We start from the raw sequence: 24,617 nt of genomic DNA, 5'->3' as shown, positions 1-24,617 counted from the left end.
AACAATCTCTTTAAGTTGTATATGCGGTAAACCAAACCAGGGGTGGACGAGCGAAGCCTCCTAGTTTTTATTATAATAGAGACATATAAACAAATGAACATGTTTCAATGAACACATCCCGTCAGCACAATCCAATGATTGCTTACTTTTACTATGAAAAATTAATATTTAACTATTGCAATAACAAATGAAAAAGAAAAATTCAACAGTTTAATGTTAAACTTCTAAACAATAAACAACTTTGCAGATATAAAAATAAATAAGAGCACGAAGATGTAAATGAAGATTGTCTGTTAAACAATGCCAGAATTTTGAGGAATATAACATGTTCAATTAAATTGTTTGGTGGTGAATTTCAGACAGTGAATCTTGAAAGTGCATTCTAGTCTTATCAAAGCTTTTTACACAGGACAATGAGTGGCTGAGTTACTGCGTATGTCAGGCTATGTTCTGCAATAAATGTAGCAATACCTAGTTTTGTTTGCATACACAGTCTGGCATGGAAGCAGCGGGAGCATGAGCTGTAGTAGCTGTCACTCCTGTTAGAGTAAATTGCAAAGCACAAATAACTGGCTTAGGCATTTAATCTGTGTGTTTTTTCCCCAAACATGCCATACTATTGGTTCTTAGAACACACTGCTGAAACAAACACTGGGTTTTTTTAACTAGTGACCCGAGGGGCCAAGACTTTGCTCTCTCCACATCCAACTCCAACCTTTTCTCCAGCTAAGCCCAACAATGTTTATTTTAAACATCTCATTCTACTGGACTTCTGAACTCCCAAGCATTAGCCAAATTCTTTTTAATATTCATAGTTCATATTTTCAAATTCTGAATCATGCTCAAAGACTGTTCAGAAAACAGATTACTGATGATCAGTTAACAGATTAACCTGCTCATAAGCCTTTGATAATTGTAAGGATACTTTTACATAATTGGTTAAAATATATCCAAAATAAAAATATGCATTGTTGTTTTTGTTGTGATTATGATGGAGTTGTTCCTGCTTTTAAAAATGAGTAACGGCAGTGAATATTTTTATTCTAAAATAGCCATATGCCAGAAATGCAGCATGTGGTTAAAAAACTTGAAGCCCTGAGTGTTTTGTGAACTGCTGTTTTTCTTCTTCAATTATTTCTATAAGTCACAATAAGGTAGAGGGTGGCACGGTGGTGCAGTGGGGTAGCGCTGCTGCCTCGCAGTTGGGAGACCTGGGGACCTGGGTTTGCTTCCTGGGTCCTCCCTGCGTGGAGTTTACATGTTCTCCCCATGTCTGTGTGGGTTTCCTCTGGGCGCTCCGGTTTCCTCCCACAGTCCAAAGACATGAAGGTTAGGTGGATTGGTGATTCTAAATTGGCCCTAGTGTTTGCTTGGTGTGTGGGTGTGTTTGTGTGTGTCCCTGCGGTGGGTTGGCACTCTGCCCGGGTTTGGTTCCTGCCTTGTGCCCTATGTTGGCTGGGATTGGCTCCAGCAGACCCCCGTGACCCTGTGTTCGGATTCAGTGGGTTGGAAAATGGATGGATGGACAATAAGGTAGGCATTTCTTGTCTTGGAAGAAATAAAATTTTAAGAATAAACATGCAGTGGTAGCAACTGATGTGTTGCTTGTAGTGATGTCATTGTAAAGAGAATCAAATCTCTATTAGAAAGGAAGAGATAATTTTTTAGCAATTAATATAGCAGGACTTTTACCTTGCTCTGCAAATGTAAAACACAATTCACTTATCTTGTTTTAAATAACAGAATTTTTCTTATGCCCTATCACGATATTTGATTGTGAAATAATATTACTAACCAATTACTTATAAAGCATAATTGTACATTTAAAATTAATTAAAAAGTAGCACCATAAATGATGAATAATGTTATTTTAATTAAACTTACTAAGGCAGAAGAAGGTAAAGGGCATGTGTACTTAATATTGTAAAATTTTCAGATTAAAATATGTGCATTGATCCTAATACATTTATTTTATATGAACATTGCATTTGTTAAAATGTGTATTGCATATATTTTCAAAAAATAGTTTTTAGTTTAATTTTTGAAAGTTTAGTTTAATTTTTAAGTATATTTGTTTAAACATAAATAATTCCCAGGGCGGCATGGTGGCACAGTGGGTAGCGCTGCTGCCTCGCAGTTGGGAGACCTGGGGACCTGGGTTCGCTTCCCGGGTCCTCCCTGCGTGGAGTTTGCATGTTCTCCCCGTGTCTGCGTGGGTTTCCTCCGGGTGCTCCGGTTTCCTCCCACAGTCCAAAGACATGCAGGTTAGGTGGATTGGCGATTCTAAATTGGCCCTAGTGTGTGCTTGGTGTGTGGGTGTGTTTGTGTGTGTCCTGCGGTGGGTTGGCACCCTGCCCGGGATTGGTTCCCTGCCTTGTGCCCTGTGTTGGCTGGGATTGGCTCCAGCAGACCCCCGTGACCCTGTGTTCGGATTCAGCGGGTTGGAAAATGGATGGATGGATGGATAATTCCCACTTATTAGGGTTGTACAGATTAATTCTTCAAGTTTTCTGAAGCTGCATGCTGTCTGGAATAATATTCTTGCAAATACCAACTTAACATTCTTTTTACAAGAAAGAAAAATGTAGCTTAAGCCAAAAACGGTCCACAGCAGCCCCTTAGCAAAAGGCATCAAAAGAAGCAGAGAGTGTTGAAAATATATAATTGGATAATTACTACACTGATGATAAAATACCTAATTTAACTTCACCCGTAAATTTGTATTTAACCATGTAGATTACACATACATTTAAGAATCTTCCCAAATATTGAAAGAAAGAAAAAACTGCAATTACAAAAAAAATTCCAAGGATATCAGCTTATATTGTAAAATAGTAATTGTATCAGAGATTAAGATAAACAGAATTCCAACTAAAGCCCTAATCAAATGAAAACATAATACATAAACACTGTAGTTTACAAAAAAAAAGTTTAGAACTATACAGATGTTTAAACATAACAAGCAAAGTTAAAATAAGTAAACTATAAACTGAAAACTGAAATAAAAATAATGTTAGGTAAATTTCATATGAAAACACAGTACAGTGTAAATGAATGCATAAGTGCTAACAATCTCTGAGGAACCCCCTCCACGGTATATCTTTATACAGTGGAACCTCGGTTTGCGAGCATAATTCATTCTGGAAACGTGCTCGTAGTCCAAAGCATTCGTATATCAAAGTGAATTTCCCCATAAGAAATAATGGAAACTCAGATGATTTGTTCCACAACCCAAAACTATTCATATAAAAATGATTAATACAAAATATAAAGTAAAAATACATAAAACAAATTAACCTGCACTTTACCTTTGAAAAGAATCATGGCTGGTGTGAGTGAGTTTCTAAACTCTTGTGGGATTCCACCCAACGGGACGACATGCGGAAGAGTGTCCCAAAGCAATCGCAGTCTCCCAGCGCTGTAGCAGTTCGCCTTAAAAGCGAATCCGAAAAGACTGCGGACATGCTATAAGCGCCTGCCGTCGATGGGTGATACAAGGAACAAGAAACATTATAAATGTGCAGGGCCCTGCCTGACTGCTGTGTCTGCTTCAAGCTGAATAAAGCTGGTGTTGCTAAAGTACTGAGACTCAGCTTTGTGTTTTAGTGTGCAAGACGGGGACTTGCACGTCACAGCACACACGCGCACGCGAGCACACACACATACACACACACACGCGCGCGTGAGCGAGCACACACACAAGTGCGCGCGCGCACACACACACAGTCACAATGCTAATGCTGTAGTAAACAGTATACGCTCGTACGGATGTTTACTATGAGTGAGGCACGCCAACTCAGACGGAGAATAGGAGACGATTGCCCACAATCCCGTAGCAAGAGAGAGAGAAGAACCATCAGCTCAGTTGTGATCACATGAAGCTCAGCAGACAACGAGTATACATACTACTCGTACTGCAAGACCTCGCTCGTTTATCAAGTCAAAATTTGTTGAAAATTTTTGCTCGTCTTGCAAAACACTTGTAAACCAAGTTACTCGCAAACCGAGGTTCCACTGTACTGTGAAAAAAATTTCCTGAGAAATTGGTAGCTTTAAAAAATAAATGAAAACACAAACAGTCTTATTTGACTTTCACACTGGTGTCATTAAATGCACTTCAACTATAGAAAGAAAAGTAGAAAGCCTGTTACAACGACTGAAACTATCACAACCATCTTAAAAAAAAATCTAAAAGGCTTAAAGTATCAAGTTTTTTTTTTCTGATTATGTATTGCCATTTAAAATGAAATAGCAACTGTAAAGTTTATAAAAAACACTACTTCTGTCATGAATAGATGAGATGTAGAATATCATCACCTGTGTTGCTGAACTTAATGTGATATTCTAACATAAAAGCCCATTATACTCCGAATTCTGCAAAAATAAAGTACAAGCCATAATAAAATATTTCCACCAGTCAGGGCAATTTGTACGCACATTTTCAATCAAGTAGACAGTATCATAGCAACAGTGCCCAGACCAGCAGGTTTAAAAACAGTATTAACTCCAAGTCATAAATGTACTGTTTAGCGGGGGAACCTACCAGGCATACTGCTTAACTGTAATCTTTGAACACTTTGACTATGAACTATAAGACCTGTAGTACTAAATATTATGTACATCACTGCAACCCTAAACTATACTGTTCTTCCATAATCAGTTTTTTCTGTACCTTTTTTGCACTAAGCCCTCTGTTGTACTGTTACATAGAAAAATCAAAGAAAAATAACAATTCTCTTTTATCACAAACAAATCTTTAAATGGACAAAAAACAGCAATATTAGAAAGCATATGAGAAATTTTATAAAATGTTCAAAAAATAACAATGTGGCATTAGCAAATGACAGAAAAATAAAGAAAAGATTGAAAAAGTGCCCAGATAGAGAGATGATAGAAACTGATATAAACAAAGATATAAACTGTTATTTTTTTTTTCTTTTTGAATTGTAAAGGACTAGTCACAAACATTTCATCAAACACAAAAAATTAGTACACTGCTTGGTAAAAATCACTTGTAATTCTTACATAAACTAAAAATGGCTCATATTGACATCTTCTTTTAACATTTAAATAATTTCTTGACTAATATACTTTGTTGCATATTATTGCCATCCAATTTTAAATTTTGGGTCTTGTTTTTGCCTTCAGCATTTTATGCTCAGCCCTGGATATACTTAAGTAATGCACAATATTGTTCATATTCTGATCTTGTTTTCTAATAGATACTTTGGTTTGAACGTCAACCTTAGCAGTTTATGCTGGCATTTAAAGTGTTTTAATTTATGCTATTGATGTCTCCTGTAATAATCTGAAGTCTGATGTGGTATTATCAATGCATTAATTATTCTGCATCATATTAAGCATTCAAATATCCACAAAAAAAATGAGTGAGAATTTGGAGAAAAAACAATTACATTATGTCACATTATATACACACACACACATACATACATACATATATATATATATATATATATATACCGTATTTTTTGCACCATAAGACGCACCTGACCATTAGACGCACCTAGGTTTAGAGGAGGAAAACAAGAAAAAAAATATTCTGAATCAAATGGTGCACTAATATGTTTAATAAAATATAGCAGAATAATATTTCAACCATGTAAATTCAACAGCGGTATTAAGAAACATCATCACTGTCATTAACAAATAAGGAGAGACTTTAAGGTTCAAGCATTCTTCTAGTTTTATGGAAACCCCAAGAACTCCTCATCGCTAGTGTCAGAATTTATTAAGCTCAGTTGCTCACAATCACTTTGCAGCATCACGTACCTATCATTATGCGACATAACCTGTCCAAAGCCACCAGGGGACAAAGCACGTTTGGACCAATGCTCCCTGAAGTTATATCGCCAGTCTAGTCCCATCTATATTTGTAATGCCACAAAGCCCTTCATCTCGTGTTTTGTTGTGGGTTTCCAGTTTGAAAAATGAGAATGCGGTGCAAGCACAGCCCTGGATTCAAAAAATTGCTCTGCATACCTGTTTGTCTCGTCTGACAGTAGCTGAAAGGCAGCTTCAGGAAAGAACAGCCTGAAGTAGTCCAGCGGCTGGTAATCTATCGAGTCCAGAGTCCAACTCAGTGATAATGCGCTTCGCTCCCTCATGACATGTAGACGCTATCTTGCCTTTGTTTATATTTGTTTAGATTTCGCAACTCACGCACACGCAAGGATTAGATGCCGAGTCAATGAGTCTAACATTCCTCCAAGCACAGAGGGAATGCCTGTAATGTAACAGTGAGTTTTGTCGCCCTCTAGCCCTGGATGTCGACTTTTGTCAGGTATTACACATCATGGTCTGTGATGCAATATTCGCACCATAAGACGCACAGACATTTCCAACCTTCTTTTGGGGAAAAAAAAGTGCGTCTTATGGTGCGAAAAATACGGTACATACATACATATACATACACATACACACACATCAAAAAGAATTGCAACACTTATAAAGGAACATCGCAACGCCATTAGAAGGAAGGACTCGCAATCACAGATCTATATGCATACAAAATCAACAGGGCATACATTTAACTGGGACAATGTACAAGTAAGATTTAAGGCCAGCACTAAAAGTGCCAGAGAACTGGCTGAATCTTGGCTATCAGACAAAAATGCCATTAACAGACATTTGGACATAAACCCAGCATATGCAAACTTAGGAAGAACATATTCATAATAAATAAAACGTTACGGACCAATTTCCCCCCCCCCCCCCCAATCTAATTTTGCTATACGTTGCCTTTGATTCTTGTATATCTAAGCATTATCCTCTGATGAAGGCTCCTGGTAGGGGCCGAAAGGAATAAAAACTACTTTATGATACGTGATTCATTTTTTCTCCCTTTGTGGATCTCCAGCTGCAAATATGCAAACCGTATCACAGACCTTCGCTTCCATTATATATATATATATATATATATATATATATAATATATATATATATACACACACACTAAACACACACACACACACACACTTTTGCCCAAAAAAATGAAGGCAACAGTTAGGTCAAGTCAAATAAATCATTCATGATACAAAAATTAAACGAGTAATCATGGTATTGTGCAATGTTTCAGAGTGTGATGTTCTGTGGATCTTAAGACAAATCTTAAGACAGACTCATGCACAAACCAACCTCATTCATATTAGAAAAATTAATTATAAACTATTAGCAGAACATTTAGACCATTAGGACGTGGAAGACAGTAACCACAGGCAGTTGGTAGAATGATTTAAATGTGGACAGCATAATGAATTTGTTTCATGGAATTACAATAACTATAACTTTAATTTCTAACAAGCTTTAAAATTTAGAAGCTAAGGAACATTTATTCATATTATAATTAAAAAAAAAAGAATGAATTCCATTGCTCACCTGATTCCAAGGTTCATTGTTTCAGCAGTTCCAATCATGCCAATTGCCAATAACATATTGTTACAAATCTTTGCTGCCTAAAATGAAATATTTTAAAAAGATTTAAACAAATTAATCATAAGAGTGTATGACAGTTATTATAAATCACATCTACTTATATTTTGCCTTTGAATATACAGATAATTTCTCCACATTTGTGTTATATTTATATTATTGTTTTCCTTTCATCATTATAGACTTTCAAACCAAAATTTAATGCACACTACCGGTCAAAAATTCTAGAACATCTCCGTTTTTCTTCAAATTTGATCAGTCGAAATGCCATGAATGACTGAAAATGGTGAAAAGGTAATCAGTAAACTGCCAGAGGATTAAATTTAAAGTTTAGTAAGAAAAATACTGAAAAATAAAGGAAACATCAGAAAAATAAAAATGGGCCTTCTTCGGGGAACAACTAATAGATTACAACCTACAGATGTTCTGCAGTAATTAAAGTAAATTAAGCCTGCAAGAAGCAAACAATTTACACAGGTGTCCCCAACTTCTAGTGATTACTTAAAAACCCTCTGTCTGTCTTCACTGTGCCATCTGGGAGTACACCAAACACAGCAATTAACGGGTTAGGAGTGATTGTGACACTAAGGCTGTCTGATTGGCATTTAGAAATTTTTGTCCAAAATGATGTTAATTTGGTACATGCCCAAAACATGTAGTGTGTCTGGAACTCAGTTGCAAAGCCTGCAGGTTGGATCTTGCCCTGGAAACATTTTGGACAATTTTAAATGAGACAAAGATTTTAAGTTAAATAACTGAATACTTTACACATATGGAGCTAGAGTGAATTCTGTGCATGGTTGCCTTCCACTCCTTTTCTGAAATGTTGAGTAGGAGTTCGTTTCCAGACAAACCAAGCTAGGTGTATGTTAATTTATTTGTGTCAATCTCCAGGTTTTTATAGCTATATTTGCCGCCCAGTAATAAAACTGAAAATTAGGTAAAGCCATGCGACCTTCTGATTTAGGTCATTTTAGGATCGCCCTTTGGATGTGTGGATATTTTGAATTCCAAATAGATTCAATCATAACCTCATTTAACTTCTTAAAAATTATTTTATAATGTATAGGGGGATGTTTTGAAATAGAAACAGAAGCTTAAGGAGGATATTCATCTTGATAGTGTTATTTCTTCCTGCTAAAGTAAGATGGAGGATAGACCATCTATGCATGTCTTGTTTAAGTGTTTCCATGCAGACAGCCAAAAATATAGAATTCACTGGAAAAAAACCTTATATCTTTTGAAATTCTGCTAGTGTAGCTAGGGCTGCGGGCACAGAGTTTTGTGGGTCTGATATAGACAGTACCATATCATCTGTATATAATGATATTTTCTGTTCAAGTCCTTCTCTGAAAATCTCCTTTATCTTTGATGCATTTTGAAAGTGAACAGCCAATGGCTCAATGACAATTACATATAGTTTGAATTAGTCTTGAAATAATGTTGTTAATACAAACTGAAGCTTCTGGGCTGGTATACAGTAGTTTGATCCATGCACATACTGTATGTTCGGGCCAAACCCAAATTTATGCAATGTGGTGAACAGGTAGTTCAATTCAACCATATCAAATGCTTTTTCTGCATTTAAAGATAATAAAATCTCTGAAGAGTTAAGACTTTATGGGTGAATATATTACATTAAATAGGTGCCTTTAATAAATCTGGTTTGGTCTTGTGATATTACCAAAGGGAGCACTTTCTCAATTCTTCCAACTAGAACTTTGGAGAGTATCTTAACATCAAGTCAGGGCTTGATTTTACCGTATAATTTCCGGTATTTTATAATGTCGGTCATATAAGTCGAATGCGGAAAACTCACTCTATTGGTACAAGAGATTATGATATACTAACACCCACCTGACAGAGTAACCATGGAGCACACTGCCCTTTTTCCTATGTATTGTGCCAATGTGACCACACGGTAATACCCAAACTATTCCAATACGACATTTGCACTGTTTTGTGTTTTTTGTATCTCACACCCTCATACACTTTTATCGTAAGAGCTTCCCTTATCTACAATGGAGCGTTCGATCAGAAGAAAATATGAAGTTGGTTTTAAATTAAAAGTCGTTGAAGTGGCGAAAGAAATTAGTAACTGCGCTGCTGCAACACAATTTGATGGGTCTGAGAAACTGGTGCGAGATTGGAGGAAGCAAGAAGATGTTATTTTTGAACGGGCACATAAGTTGGGGTCTGATTTTATGATTGATTTTTCGGGTCTCAAGACCCGACTTATACGCAAGTATATACGGTAAATTCTCCGGCCATTACAATTTTATGAGTATTGAAGTTAGGAATGGATGCAAATATGTCTTTGATGAAGACTCTTATCATTCACATTGGGTGCGTAGATATTTATCAAAATAACTTTACTATCAAATAAATTACCCATCACATATCACTCTTCAGGATCAGATACTACATTTGATACCACCTCTAGTTTTCTTTAAATAGCTGTAGTGGAGTATTTGGCCAGTCCAATCTTTTTACAACCTTAACTGATCTTTGCTGATTAAGTGAGTCTCCTGTAAAAATATTATGTTGGCGTTTAGACCTGATAGGTGAGAGAATACTTTCTTTCTCTTTAATTCATGATTGAGACCTTTGACATTCCAGCTCACAAAGTTCACGGTTTGGTCATAGACACATTGCTTCTGAACTTTTGTTGTCATTTTACAGTCCTAAATTAACGTAGTACATAATTACATATGATAGCTTTAACCTTAATTTCCAATATTGCCAGGAGTCATGGCTATGAAGCCTATTGTTGTGTTCACACTTGTAATTGTGGAGATAAAATGGACAGATCAGAAACAGCTTGCTCTCTTTCTCTCCTCCCCCCAGACCCCCCACACACACACACATTATTTATATATATAATATATATATATATATATATATATATATATATTGTGAGGGATTGCCGGCCATACAGTCCGGCTAATACCCCCAGGCCGCCAGATGGAGCCCTCCCTGCAACATGGAGGTACCCCGAATTCCAGCAGGGCCTCATGGACCTTGAGAGTTTTAATGCACAGCCCTGCTGGATACCATGGGGGCCGCCAGGAGTCGCTGCAGGGAGGCCCAGGGATTTATGTTTTCCGTATAGCCCGGAAGTATTTCCAAGTCACGGGAACGGAAGAAAATGATATAATTCCGGGCTGAAGAAAAGAAATTTTTACCTGACACGGAAGTGATAGAAAGTCACATGGACTGAGGGACAGAACCACTTCCGGGTCAAGGACTATAAAAGGATTGTGGGAAATCCCAGACGTTGAGCTGAGCTGGGTGGAAGGGTGGCAACGCGTCTGGGAGTGGAGGATTGTATTGATTGTTTATTTGAGATTATTGATTTATTGGAGTATAGTGGAGTGGAGGGTGCTTTGTGCACTTTATTATTATAATAAATATTCATTTTCGACTTTTATCTGGTGTCTGACGTCTGGTCTGAGGGTTCAAGGGGTCACAGGGACCTTTAAACTGTCACTATATATATATATATATATATATATATAATTGTAATTAAAACATTAAAGTAGCAGGGAAGGGAACATAATGTATAATTATAGCAAAAGTCTCATTGCAAATATTTCAAATTGCAGGTAAAATCTTCTTTGCCTTGCCAGGACACAATGCGACTCACTATTGTATTTCATATAGTGTCAGGATCAATTTTTTTTTTTTTTAACCTCTTTTTCTGCTTCATCCGGAGAGCTAAAAATGGAGAATGACCACTCTCAATTTAGCAGGATACAAGGGCTGTATCTGAATTCTGCTTTACGTAAGTGCTGTTTAATACTGTAAAATGAGGCAAGTTTAGTACCTGTTGAAAGTGAGAAATCTGGGAAAATGCGAATGTGCTTATTATATTATATTGCAGTGGGTAGTTGACAGAGCATAATAAGGCCATTTTCAATTTCAATGAACATTCTGGAATCAACAAGTTCTCCTGGCCCGACTCACTTGCACTTATTCTCCCACTTTGGCTCTTGGCTGGAGGTGATGCTGCAGCGTAAGGTCCCAGGAGATCTGTGTTTTCACCTATCTGTCCCAGGTCAGTTTCTGGCAGGCTGTACCTTGAACTTGAGACCCATTTAGGCTTGGATGAAGCTTTAGCTGTCTTTTCTGTTTCTTTCTGAGCCTTTTTTCTGCCACTCGTGCTTACAGATACTTGCATATAATGTAACTGAAGCCCCTTGGGTTGAGTAAATACCTCGGGATGATATAAAAAAAAAAAAAAAAAAAAAAAAAAAAAAAAAGGAAAAATAACACTGCTGCAAACAGAGTTCCGTCTCAGACGAGAACAAATCCAGAATATACATGTTTAAACTTAGAAAAAGTGACCGGTGTGTGTTTCTTCCAAGAGTATGTGAGGTTTGGGACTTTAAGATTAACTAGGGGACTCTGCCCCATGCTCGCCAACCCCTGTGTGGGCGCTACACGCTAGCCACTTCGCGGGGAAGCGGATGTACAATTTAAACAGTTGTTATTTTCATGGAAATTGTTACATATGCGTAATAGGCCTAACTATTTTAGATTACAGCAAGTAATTAACCATAGTAAAAAATAGTAAAACATAATAAATTGAAAGAAAATTATGTTTCATGATGCGTTAGAGGTATTTGTTGCGTTATATGTTTTCGTTCTGTTTGGCTTTGAAATTAACACGCAAATACTTTTTAAACTTACACTTTTACTGTAAAACTTCAGTAAAAACAATATTCGTAATTAACTTTTCATCAATATTGCTTTGAATTTTGATTCCGTGTTTGGAGTTACATTGTGACAATGCAACATATAACTGTTCGTGAGTGAATATTGTTTCTTTCTCTCCAATAAATAAAGCAACTTTTTCAAATGTTTGTCCCTCTGATTTGTTGTCATTACAAAAGCTATTCTAACTAGAAACTATAAACTTTTAATACGAACAGCATATCAAGATATCCTTTGGTGTCTAATGTTTTTCGCGGAAGATGTACTACATTACCTATTTTGTCGCCTGTTAAAATTTGACATGTCAGGATTGTTCGACTAATTTTGAATACAACTAATCTTGTCCTATTGCATAGCCCATCACTCAAAAATAAATTACACAATAAGATTACGATACATCCTCCTTTCAACAGTAATTCGGCTGGTGGAAGACCGAATGGTGTTAACAGTTGTAGATATTCTACAGGATAATGAAAGTTGATGTTTTCATCTTCTGCACAATCACCACCAACTGTTTCAGCATAGTCTATTGATATGCATTTAACCAATTTGCCATGTAACCAATCGACAATTTTTACATTAATTTGTTTGATTTCATTGTTTCTCTATACTAGAATTGCCTGTGTACTCATTTCTTCTGTTTATAAACCTTCGGGATGAAATTCTTCATTAAGATTTGGACATAATAAGTCTTCTTTTATTGGGAACTTAAAGTGAGGAAAACAAAAATTTATAAGAGCTGAGAACGCATGAACTGTGTCTGACAAAAGCATTCACACGAATAAGAGGAGAAAGGACCGTGGGCATCGGCCATTAACTGTAAATGGTTGAGAGGAGGGCGAGACTTGAAAAAATCTCTCGACAACACTCTCATCTCGCAGGACTTGAAAAAATCTCTTGGAAACAGTCTCGTCTTGTCTCAAGATTATCTTTTAAAATAGAGAGATATGTTTCATGTCTAGCAAAAAATAACTTAAATCAACAATTGACTAGACCATGTGAACTTATCATTTGTCCCGAAGTTTTGACTGATGCACTCTCTTACATATGGCATGTTTTATTGTGAAAGGGTGTAATCAGTAAGACACTGTAAATTCAAAGGTACTACCAGGGAGACATCTGCCAAGACTAGATGGGGGAAGGGAGGGGGGGAGAGAGAGAGAGAGAGAGAGAGAGAGAAACTACAGCCAAAGGGAAGGCAACTCGGTCAGACTTTGCCGTCTACAGACTGCCCCTTTGTCCCGAAGCACTTTACATGGTGTAAGAAAACAAAAACTGCAACAACTAAAGCTATAGCCACCTGAAACAAAACTTGCTTTGTGGTACTGATTTGACTTGTTCAGGTTGTATATTTTCATTTATAACATTTACACCTGGTTTCTCCTTCAAATAAAAATATGCAATGATTGAAATGGTTTGAGTATTGCTTTTCTGAAGTGTCCTGTTGTTTACTGACATTTAGCAATGACTGATGATTGCTAACAAAACAAACTGTGCCCATTTATGTTGTATACTATCAGGGGTAGTGATTAGCCCTTGGCTTCTGCTAATTTGTGATACAAAGGGCCAACAGGAGTAGTGGTTCCTGGTTTTTGCTAAGGTATTCTGAAGTGTTGTCTTTTCAGAGGAAACAATCTGAAGACGGATCTACATGTAAGCGAATCCTGGCAGGGACGTTTTATGTGCAGAGCAGCTTCTCACCCCTGGTAAGGTATTGAAGTTAAGGCAGCTAGCCTTGGCCAGTGTTGAGGTATTCTTTATTTGAATCTGAGCTTTATCCATGCTGAGTGAATGTTCAACAGGTAAATGCTGCAGGACATACAGTATGTGCAAATAAAGGCTAACAGTTTAGGCATTTCTATTATTAACTTGCCCACCAATATAAAAAGAACCTCAGAGATTAAAGTGCCTTTCCTGGACACTTTTACACCACAAAACATCTGCCTTTAATAATATTGTATAATAAAAAAATATATACACATGTGAATTAAAGTCAAAATGACAAATACATATGTACTGTAGGTATTCACTGTACCACATTAAAAAAAATTCTTACATTTTAGAAATAGTATTCAAATGTGGTCCTATCATTTCCCACATTTGTAAGTTACCATGAGAGAGAATCAATCATGTGTCTGTTATTTTTTTAAAAGCAACAGTTTGCTTTAAGAAAACCCCAGAGTTTTAATTTTAAATTAATTCTCAATTCTCAGAGCAATATTGAATACATGTTAGCTTCAAACAAAAAAAAACCAGACTATTACTGTATTTTTATACATTGTCAGGTGTGCAGTGAGCACTCCACTTTCCAGCATAGTTCTCTTCACCCATGTCTTGCTCCTTCCATTCTGTGCCATCCTCTCTTTTATTCCACATGGCTACTGGTTCAGCCTGTGCACTAATTACTCCAAGCTCTGTGTGAAAGGTGGACTGTCATTTCCCAGTGATTTAACACATATCCTTTCCCTAACTAAAATCCTGAATCACATTACCTTAGGGGTGGGGTGATTGTGGCAGGACCCATTTACAGCCTATTACATTCTGTGTTCTTATATTTTATATAGCCTACAGAGTAAGATTTAAACTGAATGGTAGCATGTTGCCTGCCAGTCAAGCATGCAAATAATAGTCCTATTGCACTTTGCACACATGACAATAAATAACAAGCTGATAGCACTACATTTTTTAAACTTTTAGATTTTTGAAAGCATGTCATGGCATGTTGTGTTTAGGCACAATAAAAAAATACTAGGAAAATGAAAAAGGCAGGTCATATAATAGAGCTAAATCATGCTGAAACAGGCTGAAGTGCCACAAGAAAATTATGGAATTTTATAGCACATACAAAGCCTCTTCCTGATGTGAAAATATGGTAATAAGAGAACAAGGTTTTTAAGTGATTAAAACTAATTAACAACTTTCACACTTCTCAGTATGTATTTAATCGAGCTTATATTTCAGCAATCCATAACCAAAATAACTGTAGCATTAACAGGTTTTTCAGATTTGTCTATGACTTCTTCATCACACACACCAAAAGACTGTTAAGTGATCGTAAGTGTAACATTTCCTCAGTAATTATTGTCTAGCTGTTTACAGGACACAGTAATTCACCCCCATGAAACTATATTCAACAATGTCAATTATAACAATGTTAAGGAGAAGTGGATATTCTAGGGAAAACCAAGCTCCTGAGTCTGAAAGGTTCCTGTAGAGGAAGATGCATAGTGAGTTGAAGTTCACAACCAGTCTCCTTTTAAAAAGGCTTAACAACTGGACACATTTGGTAAGTTTTAAAGCACTGTTTTTTATGTTTGTGCATATGAACAGGCTATGCATTTTTGTAAATTGATAAAAAATGCTTTGCTTTAGAGAACAGCTTCACGTGGCAAAACAATATATATCTTGAGTGAAGAAACAACTTTGATTTGAAAAAATAACAAATTTATCCTTTAAGCTTGAAATAACATAATAAGAAGCCCAAAAAATTTAGAAAGGACTGCAGGCCCCCAAGAGGTAACCTGAGGTCACGCTTGTTCATTTGGTGAACATAATAAAGAGGTAGTCAGCTACATCATACCTGGTACGAACAGGTAACAAGTCACACCACCTCTGGTAAATGAATGGGAAACAAGTTAAATCGGCCATAAGAACGGACAAATAATTAATAATAATAATAATAATAATAATTCTTTGCATTTATATAGCGCTTTTCTCACTACTCGAAGCGCTCAGCAATTGCAGGTTAAGGGCCTTGCTGAAGGGCCCAACAGAGCAGAGTCCCTTTTGGCATTTACGGGATTCGAACCGGCAACCTTCCGATTGCCAGTGCAGATCCATAGCCTCAGAGCCAACACTCCGTCACGCCAAACAAGTAATTTTCCAAACAAGCAAAAATTAGTATTAAAAGTCAGGCTAAGTTCTGTTTATTCCTGTAATGTGTTTATTTTGTGTTTTCATTACCTGTTTTCCGGTTAGTATCGCCTGTGTGAAGCCAGGTCTTCTATTCTTTTACAATTCAATTTAACTAATTCAAGAGGAAGACTCATACTTGATCAAGATGTTGAAGATCAAGATGTTAGGCTATTTTAATGAGAAAAATAAAGATAAAGCTACTCAGGAGATGCTAAATATGGCATCTTGTTTGGACCCCGGTTCAAAATGGAACTCATCAGTGCAGACTAGAAGATCAAAGTCAAGGCCACAGTGACAACAGAGATGATTGAATGCCAAGAGACCTCAAGCTGCAGCACTGAAGTTAAGCCCACAGTTGCTGAAATGTCCCATGCAAAGAAAGCCAAGAGGTCTTTGGTAAATATATATATATTTTTTAACAAATCAGAGCTGCAGCAAAGGGTGATTTCGCTCTGACCCTTAGGGAAGCTGTGGAAGCTGAATTAAATGAGTACCTGCTAACAACTTCAATAGACAAAGAAGAAGATCCACTTTCATGGCAGAAATCATACACGATGAAATTTCCACAACTTGCCAAGCTTGCCTGCAAGTATCTGTGTATTCTGGCTACAAGCTTCCCATCACAGAGAATTTTCAGTGCAAGTGGCAAAGTTATCACTTGTCAAGGTTCTTGCCTTAATCCAGCAACAGTAAATAGACTGTTATTTTTTGCTAGAAACCTCTAAGCTAAATAGTCTGTTAAGAAAGAAACCAGATTCATTTCATCTTGTTTAGCCATGATGACCAACATTTGTCTTACTTTGGCACTGTTGCTAGGAGAAGTTTAAAAACAGTTTGTATGAGAAAATGATTCTGTTTTAATGTTTGTTATTTATTACACATTGATATTGTTATTTATTAGTTCAGTTTAACTTTTTAAAAATTATTTTACAAATTATATTTATGTTAAACTGTATTTTTGAAAAACACTCAGAGTACAGAGTACTGGTGTATAGCGGCTATTGTATTTTTATAATTTTGTTTAAAATATGGTTATTATTTTGCTGTTTACCAAAAAAGTGGTTTAGTTTTGAAATAAAATGTTAAATGGCATATTTTATTAGTCATGTTAATTCGCTATGGGAAAATGAAGCTTCCTTACTCTTTAGATTAATGGTCTGTTTTAACCAGGAGTACAAATATATAGCATCCTGTAATCTTCTTTATCCCTTCTAGACAACATCCTGCTTCATTGACAGATGGGTAGTGATTAACAAATGAAGCTTCATGAAGCATTTGCTCTATTTTCTGACTCCACTAAACATACATGTTATATAACATTAGAGATAAAGATATGAAGGTCACACACTCAAAAGGTTTTAAGAGTCATTTTTCTTTTTTTTTTTTTAATTCTTTTTATTTCCTATACAGCAGATGCACTCACCTTCCAAGATCACCCCAAACATTCAAGAATAGATTTATTCTTAGAAAATGGAGCTATTCAGGTCATCGGGTGAAAATTCATGGATTTTTTAATATTACAATATTTATTTTGCAGAAAAAAATACTGCAATGTCAGTTTTCTCCCCAATATTGTGCAGCCCTATTGTTTGCTGTATTTTAAAATAATATGTCAAATTGTTTTTATGTTACTTTAATATATGGTATTTCAATTTTTAGGTTTAAAATCCAGAAATTAACAAACACAATGTCAATTTAAACATCTCTAGAAGAGGGAATTCTAATCTATATTTTAAGAGATATGCATTCAGGAATCTATTCTAATTAAAATATCAATAAATTTAGATTTAATATTAATGAAAATGTGGCAGTCAAGTAAAATTGTGTAGACATTTTCTTAAGGTAGCTTTGAATTTAAAAGGGCTATAGAGAACAATTCTAACTTACACAGAGAAAAACCACAATACTGAATTTTGTTTAATGCACAAGCAAAAGAAATTTGCATAGTCCAGATTCTCATCTAGACTGAAATGTCTACAACCTGCAAAGCAATAGGTAAACTGTATGATCCGTGTTTTCCCTTGTACCTTTTAAAAGAGAATCAAATTAAGCACTGGACTCAAATGCTATCTTTAGAGAATGGCAAAAAAGTGTTCCTGGGTGCAAGACAAAAGGCGCATGATGCTTTGTAAATAAATGTGTAACATTTATTTGAAGGCTGTTATTAAGGTGAAGTTTTATTGCTGCTAATATTATCATGTTCAAGACTACAACTTCTGATTTAATAAATCATTTATTTTTAAGGGAAATTCTTTGCTTCCACTGATTGAAAACCATTGCCTTCTTATAAACAATTAGAGGCATTTTGCTAAATGTACAAAATAACATTCTAACTTATCAGTTCAATTTACTTTCTTTTTTAATTGAATTGTCAAAACATATGCAGTAACCAATTTACAGAGCACACATCACCACTGCATGGAATTAAAAGATTGCAATAGCCACAGGTTGGCTTTCCAGGCTGAGAACAATGTGAATTTAAAAGATAGATGTATGCACCAACCAATAAACCAATATAGGTTGGGCTAGAAAGAAAATGAATTTTATGGAACATCAAAATATTGTGGGGAGATCATCACAATTCAACGGGAAAAAAACATGAAAGACCACCACTGAAGTAAACGTTATTGTAATATGGGATTCCTCATTCTCGTTCCAGGATGGATGTAAGTGGTGGCGGGTTTCTGTTAAAAACCAATCAAAAGCCAGCCATTGCCAAAAATGAAATTTGATTCATTTTATGTCTTGCAAGTGCTTGTATTATGCCATGTCACATCATTCTTATGATGCAGATTTCTCATTTGCAAGAATGGTTTGTGAACCAGAGCAGATTACTATTTGTCAATCCTTTCTTCTATTTTTTTCTTTAAATACATTATTAAAAACAATGTATTACTTCACAGTGGGCAAACACAGTTATAAATGGTAGCAAGTTTGGCTAATTTTTTTAGTTAGGTTTTGGAGACTGAATGTTTTTGGCTGCAAGTTTCTGTTCTAAGCAATTTCCCAAACAGTGGCTTATTTTATCACTAACTAAACTCATTTTTTAATTAGCTGCTCTTTTTTTTTATTCTGAACTCAGAAAAGTACAATAATGTGATATTTACATCTATTGAAAATTTGCAAAGCTTTATATTTTTACCATAATTTATAATCTGAATTCATTTTTGTCATTCTCCTATTAATCCGCCTCTTTTTCTGTGGACTTTACTCCGTTTATAGTATTCTAACAATGACAAATTAAATGAGCAGAGGAGAAACCTGGGCAAAGAACACTGTAAGGCTGAAGGTTCTAATAGGTCACATGTTCATTGAATAATGACTTAAATAGCCAGAACACTAGGAACAGCAGAGTGAAAATTACATTGATGATAAAAATCTCAAAAACTAAGATCAAAAAGCACTAAACATATACAATTACTTACTAAATTCCAAATTATATTTAGCAAACTCAGTTTTATCATTTATAAATTGACACCAAAAACACAGAAGTCAAAAAATAGTAGCTCACTTAATTAAGGTAGGGGTTAAATTAAAAGAAGATGGTGGTTGAAATGAAAACACATAGCCACTTCTATATCTATCTATTTGCCTTTTGCTCATTAATAAAGTCCTTACTTATTCCTGTTCATTAATCCTTTCAAGTTTTCTCCATGTGCCCAAGCATAGCCAAGTTAATGAAGTATTAGTTATAATTAGCAAGAAAGTTTGATGATGTGCACCATGCCAGTAGGTTAAGATTCATTTGTCATTGACCTTTGTTCATTCCATAGTACAGATATCAGGAAGCAACCTGCTGTTCTAAATAAATACCTATATGATGGACAAATGTATCAGAGCAATCTCATAAAATTAACTGCTTTAATATGAGGAATATCATTGTGGACCACCTAACTCTTACTTATTGATCATAGATGTTCCACAGGTGATTGTGTCTGGAAAGCCTTTTTTTTTTTTTTTTTTTTTTTTTTTTAATGTTTTTGCTGCCCTTCACAAAATCGCCAGCAGTACTGGAACCACCACGAACAAAAGTTCCTTAAGCCTTACCATACACTTGAAATATTTCATCAACATGCACTTCTGTTTCGAGTTAACATATTTTCCATGTTTCACTGATTAGTAGATTGTCTCATTAATTAGTTATGAGTGTTGGGCTGGTGATATTGTTGTTCATGTTTGCAGCAGGTTTTGCAGTAGCAGATTGTACAATGAATAATAATAGTATTTTGTATTTATATAGTAACTTTCCAATGCTCAAAATGCTCCATGTCCCATTTACTTAACAAAGACATTGTAAAGGCGGAACATTGAGAAAGAGAAAAAAAAAACAATTATATTGAATTACAGTTATCCTTTGTGCATCCCTACCTCCCAAGAAGAAAAAAAATCTGCACATACATTTTGGGCCCATAATTACTGTGTATTCTAAATTTGCTGCAGTAAGTAAGTTACAAGAAACATGAGCAGGAATGATTACTGTGCAAGCAAATCACATGTATGAGGCTCTCTACAAAGACAAAGATATGTGGCATCTCCAAGATAAAGTGCGAAGTTCTGCAGTTCTTTAATGAACTCTAACTTTTTAAAAAATGTAACATAATATATTTTTGTGTATATTTAAGGTAGCAAGCAACAAAAACAATATTAGATACAAGAGAAATCCAACAAAACACTAACCACAAAACAATAAACAATCATGACACAGTCCAGTTTTACAGATGCAGATGATGACAATGTAGTTATTAAATGAAATCCCCAGTGAACAGCCTCATTCAAGTTATGTAAACTATTGTCCTACCATGATGCCAACATAAGTGAAGATTTGTAGAAGATGACAGCGCTCTCTGTATGAAGGCGTTTTCCAACTCAGACAAAAATCACACAAATAAGCGGGCACAGGACAAGAACATAAATCCAGAGAAAACTTTAATCTGATGGGTTTAATTATAATCCAATTGTGCAGTGAAGTATTGAAGGAAAAACACATCATCAATTGTAATCCTGCCTGCCAGCTTCTTTGGGCTCACTTTTAAAACTAGCACCCTCATCTTGTTTCACCCAGCAGCCCTCACATCAACTATTGAAACTGCCCAACGACACAGTACTCCAGGGGTTGCTGGGATTTGCCGTTCATTTAAGTATTGTTGCTATAGCATTGTCTCTGGCTTTCCACAATAGGTCGCAAAATTATTTACATTTAATTATTGTTGACAAATCCACAGATAGGCAGATACACAAATCGTAAACCCACGAAATCACAAGGGTCGACCTGTAGATGGAAAACGTGGGTGAAAGCGGAGTTTTATTGGAAGTAGAGACAGTAATATATGTAAAATTATTACTGATTTTAAATGTAATTTTGAGGGCATTTGCTTTTCCCTGTCTTTGTTCAAGTTCTGACTATTTTTTACCCTTTGCACCCAAAATTTCTACTCATGGGTTTTTCAAACTATTCTACTTCCATTCCAAAGTTAATTTAAAAGCCAGCCACAAGGAGTGTTACTAAACTTAGAAAATATCACCACATAACTCCAGCAAGTCTCTAAACTTGCTTCCATTTACAGGGACAATGTATGTAGTAGTAGGGTGATGTACTGTGTTAGCCATATGGATGCAATGAGAAGTAACCTTTTATTGGCTAACTAAACAGCTTACATTATGCAAGCTTTTGAGGCAGCTCAGGCCCCTCTTCAGGCAAGTTGTAGTAAGGGAAAATGTGTAAATTTTCACTACATTCTCTAAGAAAATGAGCACCTCGAAATTAGTTGATATACTCACTTCACTGCAATGTTTAAAACACCTCTTCAGATACACATTTTGAAATTATTGGTTAAGAAATATCAGGTAGAAAAATTTAGAGGTTTGATTTTATTTAAAAAATTCTAGAGTTTATGTTTGATTTTTGTACAATGACTACCACAATATTTTCTCCGATTTCTGCTGCAACACTCCAATATTTTTTGGCTTATTCAGAAAAATATGCTTACTTTACCAGTGTGCACAAGCAGTGAGACAGAAAGGGTGATGGATGCGCTACAAATAATTACATTGCTTCTGAAGAACAAGTGAGGTTTAAGTTCTTATATCTTCTAAATGAGGAAATGAAATGCAGGAATCAAATGATATATAGTTACAATGTTTACTATAAAATTTTATTTCATAGGGATGTTTACCTTGCAAAATTTAACGTAAGTGTACATAGATGTTCAAACTACTGGAAAAAAATTATAGGATAAAAAAAAAAAAAGTTGAAAAAACAGTATTGAAGTCCAAATTTTTATCTACATTATGGGTTTTGTAAATCCACTATTGATTTAGTGAAGAATCTGGTCTTTGACAGGTAACATGACTAGAAAACACACTTTAGTCTAACAAATCACAGCAAAATGTGATTTATTTATTTAGTTAACTATCCAAATGTTTACTTTGACACTACTAGAACACTTTACTAGAAAGATTTTAAATCTAAAATGATGCAATTAATCCATGCCAACAAAAGGAGAACCCATCTGGCTTTTGATAAAACTACAAGTTGTAGTTTAAAGTTGATAGGAAACTTAAAATGTCAGTCTTAAATGTATACTATCTTACAGTTCTTTATTCCTCTAATTTTTTCAATTTTTGTGTGGCATTACAAACTGTACACTAACATAAGTGATACAGGACTTCTGTGTCCCACTCAAAGCTATAAGAAAACAACATTGTTTAAAGGTTTTCATTAAACAAAATATGCAGAGAGAACATAAAGCAAACAAATATACAGTAAAACAAATTACCATATTTTTCGCTCCATAAGACGCACCTGACCATAAGACGCACCTAGGTTTAGAGGAGGAAAACAAGAAAAAAATATTCCGAACCAAATGGTCTACTAATATATTTAATAAAATATAGCAGAATAATATTTCAACCATGCAAAGTCAACAGCGGTATTAAGAACCATCATCACTGTCATTAACAAATGAGGAGAGACTTTAAGGTTCAAGCACTCTTCTAGTTTTCTGGAAACCCCAAGAACTCCTCATCGCTAGTGTCAGAATCTATGAAGCTCAGTTGCTCACAATCACTTTGCAGGAGCACGTACCTATCACGCAACATAACCTGTCCAAAGCCACCAGGGGACAAAGCACGTTTGGACCAATGCTCCCTGAAGTTGTATCGCCAGTCTAGTCCCATCTCTATTTGTAATGCCTCAAAGCCCTTCATCTCGTCATTTGTTATGGGTCTCCACTTTGAAAAACGAGAATGCAGTGCAAGCGCAGCCCGCGATTCAAAAAATTGCTCTGCATACCTGTTTGTGTGGTCTGACAGTAGCTGAAAGGCAGCCTCAGGAAAGAACAGATTGAAGTAGTCCAGCTGCTGGTAATCTGTCGTGTCCAACAGCAAGCCATGCTGTCTTGTGAAGTCTGGTAGCCAGTTTGGCTCCCACGGATCAATGTCTGGATATTGCTCCCACATAAACCTTGCCGTAGGTGCTTCGGCTGTACAAATGTGCTCAGCTGGCAGCCGATCAGCTGGGGCAGCATCAGCTGGTGTCCAATCAGCTGATACCAGTTCCTCACTCTCTTGCTCGATCTCCTGATCACTCTCAACAAAATCAGATTCTGAAAAATCAGAGTTCGACTCAGTGATAATGCGCAAAACATCGTCTGCTGAGTATTTTGTTTTCTGCACTTGCTTCGCTCCCTTGTAAGATGTTGATGCCATCTTGCCTCTGTTTAAATTTCGTAATTCACACACATGCAAGGATTAGATGCCGAGTCAATGAGTCTAACATTCCTCCAAGCAGAGAGGGAATTCCTGTAACGTAACGGTGAGTTTTGTCGCCATTAACAGCTGATTGACACCCTCTACCCCTGGATGTCGACTTTTGTCAGGTAATACACATCACAGTCTGTGACGCAATATTTATTCCATAAGACACACAGATATTTCCACCCTTCTTTTAGGGAAAAAAAAGTGTGTCTTATGGAGTGAAAAATACGTTATATCTGCCCCACTGGGCCTGACTAAATAATGTTTACTCACTAGTTACAAGATGGGGTGGCTTAACCAGTGGTATCAAAATAGAGTGCCATAAGCACCAAGAACGCTTCCTTTTCACCTCCCACATTCTCTCCTTTTCTCTCTACACTCTGGCCACAAAGTGTTCTTGCCGAGTTAAACCTCTAACTGCAAGCTCAATAGGCAACTGGCAGGAAGCTGCCTTTAAATTCTACCAAGTGACTAAATCTGGAAAATTCCTCGAGTGACTGCTATAGCCAAGGAAGCTTCTTAAAAACCCCACCTACCTGGCATCTCAAGGTATCCCTGTATTTCTGAACTCCAATACACATTTAAAGAGTCAGACATACTTGATGGCTTTAGTTTTGCTTGTCTTTAATTAAAGGCAACAGTTTGCCCAATACCCAATGTCTACATAGTGAAATCTAAAAATTTAGGGTAACACAGAAGGTGAAAGCTAGAAAAATCTAACCCTTAACAGAGGAAAACAAATGTATAATTTTTATTAAAAAAAAACACTTTCAAAGATTTTG

The 24,617-nt window shown here is 35.9% G+C and overlaps 1 protein-coding gene across 1 annotated transcript in view; it reads right to left on the bottom strand.

Moving 5' to 3' along the window:
- hibadhb (3-hydroxyisobutyrate dehydrogenase b) overlaps nucleotides 1-24,617 on the bottom strand; it is a 156,601-nt gene that overhangs the window by 38,924 nt on the left and 93,060 nt on the right. The window contains exon 6 of the mRNA XM_028818231.2: nucleotides 7,396-7,472. Coding sequence (XP_028674064.1) covers nucleotides 7,396-7,472 — 77 coding nt within the window. The remainder of the gene's footprint in view (nucleotides 1-7,395; nucleotides 7,473-24,617) is intronic.

This window comes from Erpetoichthys calabaricus, chromosome 13 (genome assembly GCF_900747795.2).
Source record: "Erpetoichthys calabaricus chromosome 13, fErpCal1.3, whole genome shotgun sequence".
In the NCBI taxonomy this organism is placed as follows: Eukaryota; Metazoa; Chordata; class Cladistia; order Polypteriformes; family Polypteridae; genus Erpetoichthys; species Erpetoichthys calabaricus.
Note: the sequence above shows the minus strand (reverse complement) of the source record. Positions and strands in the feature narration are given on the sequence as shown.